At 41.4% G+C, this 5,834-nt stretch overlaps 1 protein-coding gene across 1 annotated transcript in view; it reads left to right on the top strand.

Annotated features, from left to right (window-relative positions):
- The first annotated feature begins 1,156 nt into the window (after nucleotides 1-1,156).
- PPP1R8 (protein phosphatase 1, regulatory subunit 8) overlaps nucleotides 1,157-5,834 on the top strand; it is a 25,954-nt gene continuing 21,276 nt past the window's right edge. The window contains exons 1-2 of the mRNA XM_012645975.1: nucleotides 1,157-1,307; nucleotides 3,194-3,254. Of these exons, the coding sequence (XP_012501429.1) occupies nucleotides 1,252-1,307; nucleotides 3,194-3,254 (117 nt within the window). The 5' untranslated portion in view covers nucleotides 1,157-1,251. The remainder of the gene's footprint in view (nucleotides 1,308-3,193; nucleotides 3,255-5,834) is intronic.

Raw genomic sequence — 5,834 nt, 5'->3', positions numbered from 1 at the left:
CTGCACTCTAGCCCAGGCAGCAAAGCGAGACCCTGTTTCAAAAAAAGAAAAGAAAAGAAATACTTTTCATCATAGAGATTCCTTAGCTTGCTGAGCAGTGCCTCTTGCTGGGTGAACAATAACTTTGCAATTAGTTTCTTTAAAAAAGAAAAAACTTCAGGTCAGATAATCCTCCCAAGTTTTTCACAAAAGTGGAAAAGAGGCACATCAGTTGCATGCTAATAATAAATATGATCGTACCAACATCAAAGTGTTAGATTAGTGATTAATGAGCATGGCCTTTGGTGTCATAGATTTAGGTTTGAATTCCCCTCACTAGGGTGAGGCTAGGCAACTCAATCTCTCTGAGCCTCTCCTCAGGGATTATAATAATACCTATCTCAAGACTGTTGTGAGGATTAAATGAGATGATCCATATAAAATACATAACTTGCCCAGATAAGTGCTAAATAGACAAAGCCATTACAACCAGAGGCCTCGCTGATGGTCTCTTTCAGCCAGCTAGTGGCCCTAGGGCAAGCCAGAAATTCCAGTGCTTCCTTGCACAATGTAGTCACTGACCAAAAGTAAAAACTCCAAAGGGGACACAACTTGATTAGCCATTTGAACCATATACGTGATGTTCCAGTCGCCTGCCTTCTGATGATTGGATCTGCTCCTGGCTCCAGCTTGTCCAGAGTTTTTATAAACCCCTTCTGTAGATTCTCCCATAGTAGAATCTCCGACAGTAGCTTCTGTAGTTTACAGAAGCTCTCAAGGCCCAGACTTGGATTAGAAGTAGGGTGCAGCTTTCTGGAGAAGGGCCATGAGAGGAAAAACAGAATAAATGATCACTCTAATCTCCCAGCTTTGCCTTGTAGAGTCTCTCTAGATTGAGGGCAAAAGGCTGACGGTGCTAACCTAAACCCTAAGGTAGGATGCAGCCGCAAGATTGAAAGCCCAGGAGCGTTTGAAGGAGGACGTCGGAGGAGACTGACACCCCTCCCTATAAGCCCCTTTGCCTTTGACACCTCCTGGCCAAGGAAAACTCTAACCACTAGAGACTTTCAGTTAGGGCCAACTCTCAAACACTTAAAAAAGACCTCAAAATCAGCTCAGTCCCCACTAGAAGCACCGCCCCGCTCACGTACGTGCGTGCGAGCGTGAGCGCGCGTGCGCATAGGCTTCTGGGATGTCACCCCCTTCCCCCAATCCTGTCTTCCAGTTTCCCGGCGTGCTGCGGGCCCGCCAAATGGGAGGGGGAGACGCAAGATGGCGGCAGCCGCGAACTCGGGCTCCAGCCTACCGCTGTTCGACTGCCCGACCTGGTGAGTGGCGGGGCGGCCAGGGCTGGAGTGGCCTGGCCTGAGCTAGCCTGGGCTGGAAGGGCGGCTCATTTTTTGCGGCGAGCCAAACGGCTCAGAGACCCTGGAATGGTTGAGGAAAAACTGTTCGCTGCGCCGGGCCGGGCTACGTGTGGAGGAACCGGGATCCTGGAGCCCGGGCCCAGGAACTGAAGAAACCTGGGGTAGAGGGGCTCAAAGGCGCTCACTTAGGCAGCCCCTTGGGTGTTCAGCCGGTCGCCGGCGCGCTTTGGGGCCTTGGCCCCGAACTTACCCCAACTCCTGACTTGAGTGTCGGGTGCTCTTGTGGAGCATGGTACCTGGCCCCCTGCTGTACGTCCCGAGCGCACTCGAGCCAGCTTCCCAGCCACAACCCAACCTCAGAGCCTCGCATCCCTCTGTCGTTGCTGCGGTATCTGTCTGTCTCCCACAGACTGGGAGCTCCCTGAGGACAGGGATGGCGCTGAGTTACCCTCGTGTTCTCAGTGACCAGCGCGAAGCCCAGCACAAGTGAGCATTAGAAATTGTTAAAATGAACCCTTATCATCCCTTCAAAAGTTCTCGGGAATAATGGAGTAATTTAATTTGGTATTTGAGTAGGGTACAGGATGAATAATTGCCTTGCAAGGAGACGCGTCTGAGTTAAAAGCTTTTTCTGCTGTAGCTAATCATAATGTATTGTTTATATTACTCATCTCTGTTTCCCGTTATATTGAGATCCTCAAGGGCAAAGACTGATGCATTTTTGTATTCTCAGCTCCTAGGCCTAAGTCAGGCACACAGTAGGAATTCAGAACGTATATTTTGGATGTCACATTCCTTTCCCTGTTTCCCGGACAAAATGGGTTTTTGTCCAGTCCACTGTCCTTTCAGCAACTGCCATAGAGGGGTTGGGGCAGGATTGTGAGATGACTTATGTTACATCTTCAATTAGATAGACAAGGATACATTTTTTATGTGGAAATGTAAGGGCTCTGACAAGGTTGTTCTTTCTTCAAACTTCAAATTAGCAAACGCAGAAAGCAAATGAATGTGTAGCTGTCTTCTGGATCCCTTTGCAATTTTGGAATATCCAATTGCTTCGGTCTACAAATTACATGTCTATTTTGGTTTCTTGCTGTATTAATTTCAAAATTTGGGCCAGGACAGCAAACATAGTTAGAAGAGACTGTTTGAGATCACCTACCATTTCATTAGGGTCTGGTATGTACCAGGCACTGTGTTAGGTGCTTTGACATGTATGTATCCCCCTTGAATGGTATGGCTGTAGGAATATAGAGAAAAGTTCCCTTAATCATGCTGTTGTAGAAAGAGCTGTTCAAGGGTAGCATATATCTTGTATTCATTTGGTACCTGGTTTCATGGGGCACGATTTTGAATTACCCTAATTATCTAATTATGCACCTCTGATTTGGTCTCAGAGCTCAGGGCAGTAACCTCTGCTTATTCCTATTTGGAATGGGACTAATCTTGACCATCCCAAACAACAGCTGATTTTTACTACCTTTATATGGTATTAGGGTAGTGGCAAATCTCAGATTCAAACTCCAGATGACCATACTACCCCAGCTGTAGGACTTGCACTCTCTATGCAGCTTTCTCTCCTAGGTGAATATCCAGTGTTAAAATATAGGTTTCTTTGGTGCTGCTCTAAATACAGATCCACTAAAATCAGTGTTAGAGCAATTGAATCACTGGGGACGTGTCAAACGTAGAATGGAGCTGTAATAACAGTGAAGTAGATGACATTTCTGTTTGAACATGAACTAATTATAGGCTGGCAGGAGAGCTGCAATGTTGAATGGGACAATGATTGTAAATAGTATTTATGAACTCATACTGAAAATGCTTTTTTCGCTCTTATTTTTCAGGGCAGGTAAACCCCCTCCTGGTTTACATCTGGATGTAGTCAAAGGAGACAAACTAATTGAGGTATGGAAATACAAGTCTTCCCCTTTTTTCCCCACCACACTAAGGATTTTTTGCCAGTGACTCATTTTCCACCCCCTCTCCTGTGCTTTGTTTTCCAGCAATGCTACTTTCTTTCATCCTGAATTATTTTTCTATTAAAAGCACATGGTGATATAACACACTCAAAGCACATATCTACCACAGACACTCAGTTTTTTGTGACTTCTCTCACCTTCCAAATGGTGGAAAGTGGATGTGTTTTAATCATACCAGAGGCCCTATTAACTTGGTGGATTCCCTCTCTCTGAGCACATGGAGTTGTGTAGAAGATATACAATATGTAATAACTGAAGAAGAAAGCGAATGATATATATTGAATTTAACTTTTAAATTGTTTGTATGAGATTCAGGGCCAACCCCTTCAAAGAAATATGGTAAACTAAGATGCTTGCTCAAAAAAGAGAATGGAATGGTGGTAAAATTCATTCATTCATTCAAAACATTTATTGAGTGTTTACTGTGTGCCATTTACTGTGCTCAGCATAGGGAATACAACAATGAGCAAAACAAACATGATTTCTGTCCTCAAGTCATCTAGTGGGAAAGACAGAATCACAAAAAATTACACAGTTTTAATTGAGATAAGTACTATAAAGGAAAAGTCTAGCAGAATTCCAGCTTTTTATACAAATCTCTAGAGTGAACACCACATAGAACTTAAAGACAACATGAGTTTTTACTACCTGTTAGGTTTTTCTTAATCCTTAGAGTATTATTTATTTATCAAGAAATGGAGATTAAGCCCACTATGGCCATGTAGCTGTGAGTCTCCATGTCTTAGACCAGTTTTATGTTTGTTTGCTTAGCTAGAATTTAGGTTCAAAGCCCCATTATTGAATGCAGTTGTTTTTCTTTGGTCCATATAATACAAACTTTGCACCTCCATGGTTGCTAACTTGAATAGCTATCTGAGATCTTCTGAAAGATGTTCTGTAAATATATTGTTGTCACTTTTAGGATGTTGTAGAGATAACCAGGTATTTTTGCAAAGTATTATGGCATGCATTGGTTGAATGAATTCTCCTCTTACTAATTCACCATAGCCTCACCCAGTCATGTGAGGTTCAAAAAGAACCCTTTTGTCATGGGTTCTGCTATCTTAAAGATTCAAAACATTGAGATTATTGAAGAAAATAATTTAGCTAAAATATCTGTAAAACCTTTTTTACTATAGATTATTCCACAGATACAAAATATTGCTAAATAGCATGAAGCTCAAAGACATATAGGAATCCATTTCATTACTAGAATTTAGTTTTTAGTTTGCAACAAGAAGAAACCAACAAGGAGGCCTAGCCTTAGTAATAACATCACAATTCCTTTGTGAAAAAGTTTATATTTTCAAAGCACTAACTTGTCAAGAACCCCTCTGATTACTGGTTTCCATTAGCTGATTATGTTTTCTGTCTTTCGGTGCTCTTAGGTGTGTCGAGTTACCACACAGTTGTTAAGTTACAATCCTTAGACATCACTATATTGTTCTTGAGAGGAGTAGACCTGAATGTGCTTATTTTTTAGGATTTAAACTTGATCAGCACTTTGATACTAACCGAGCTATCTATATCCTAGCCTTGTGTCAAAGGCTTGTGATATGTTGTGATAGCTGGGTTTAAGAAGTGCAATATTAAAACAAAAGCCATGAGACTTGTAAGCCCAGTGTGTAAAGATACACTCTGAGTTATAACTCAGAGGCACAATTGGATAGTGGTACTGACCATAGCTAATCAAGAAGTTATGGCTTTAGCGACTATTGAAAGACCAGTACATTATTTAATTCACTTGGACAGAAGAAGCACATTGTCCAACAATTAACACATTTCCTTGATTCTAAGACATACTATTTTCTGTTAAAATTCTGTACATTTTAACATTTCAGTAATTGGGATGCCTTTAATAGTGAATGTGTGCATTTAATTTGGGGGTCCTTTCTCTCTTTTTCCTCTCAAATCCCTAAATCTCTGGTATGTCTTTGGCAACCTACAGTCATAGAAATTTAGTCATTGTTATATTAAAATCCAAGAGCTGGTGGTCTTTTATGTTCCTTGAGACTACTCTGTGAGCACTGTGGTTAGCAAATTAAAGTTTGTCAGAGTGTAATCTGTGTACATATAAATATGAATGAGAAATGCAGTAAGTAAGATTCAGCCTGAATAGATATTACTTAGAAAAAGATGTTGAAATTTTAGGGCTCTTTTTTCATTGTGAAGCAATGTCTTATTTTTAACCCAAGTCTTAAAACTTGGGTCAAAGCAGACCTGGAGGTGACTGTGTCTGATTGAGCTGTCAGGCTGTTGTTAAATCTTGGTGCTCTGTTAGTAGTATAGGTCTGGAAGAAGCTCTGTCATCAGCAGATGGGCACTGCTGGACAGGGTTTCCCAGAGGTGACCCACATATCTAAGCTAGCTTGAACTAATTGAACCTAAGGCTAAGCTTGAAAGAAACTGAGTAAGTGATTTTTTAAAGAAAAATTAAGATTGTGACCCACAGTATTTATTCACTCCTTAAAATATTCCTTGCCATATAGTGTATTTATTTTTTTTT

Source organism: Propithecus coquereli, unplaced genomic scaffold (genome assembly GCF_000956105.1).
Source record: "Propithecus coquereli isolate 6110/MARCELLA unplaced genomic scaffold, Pcoq_1.0 Scaffold239, whole genome shotgun sequence".
NCBI lineage: Eukaryota > Metazoa > Chordata > Mammalia > Primates > Indriidae > Propithecus > Propithecus coquereli.
Note: the sequence above shows the minus strand (reverse complement) of the source record. Positions and strands in the feature narration are given on the sequence as shown.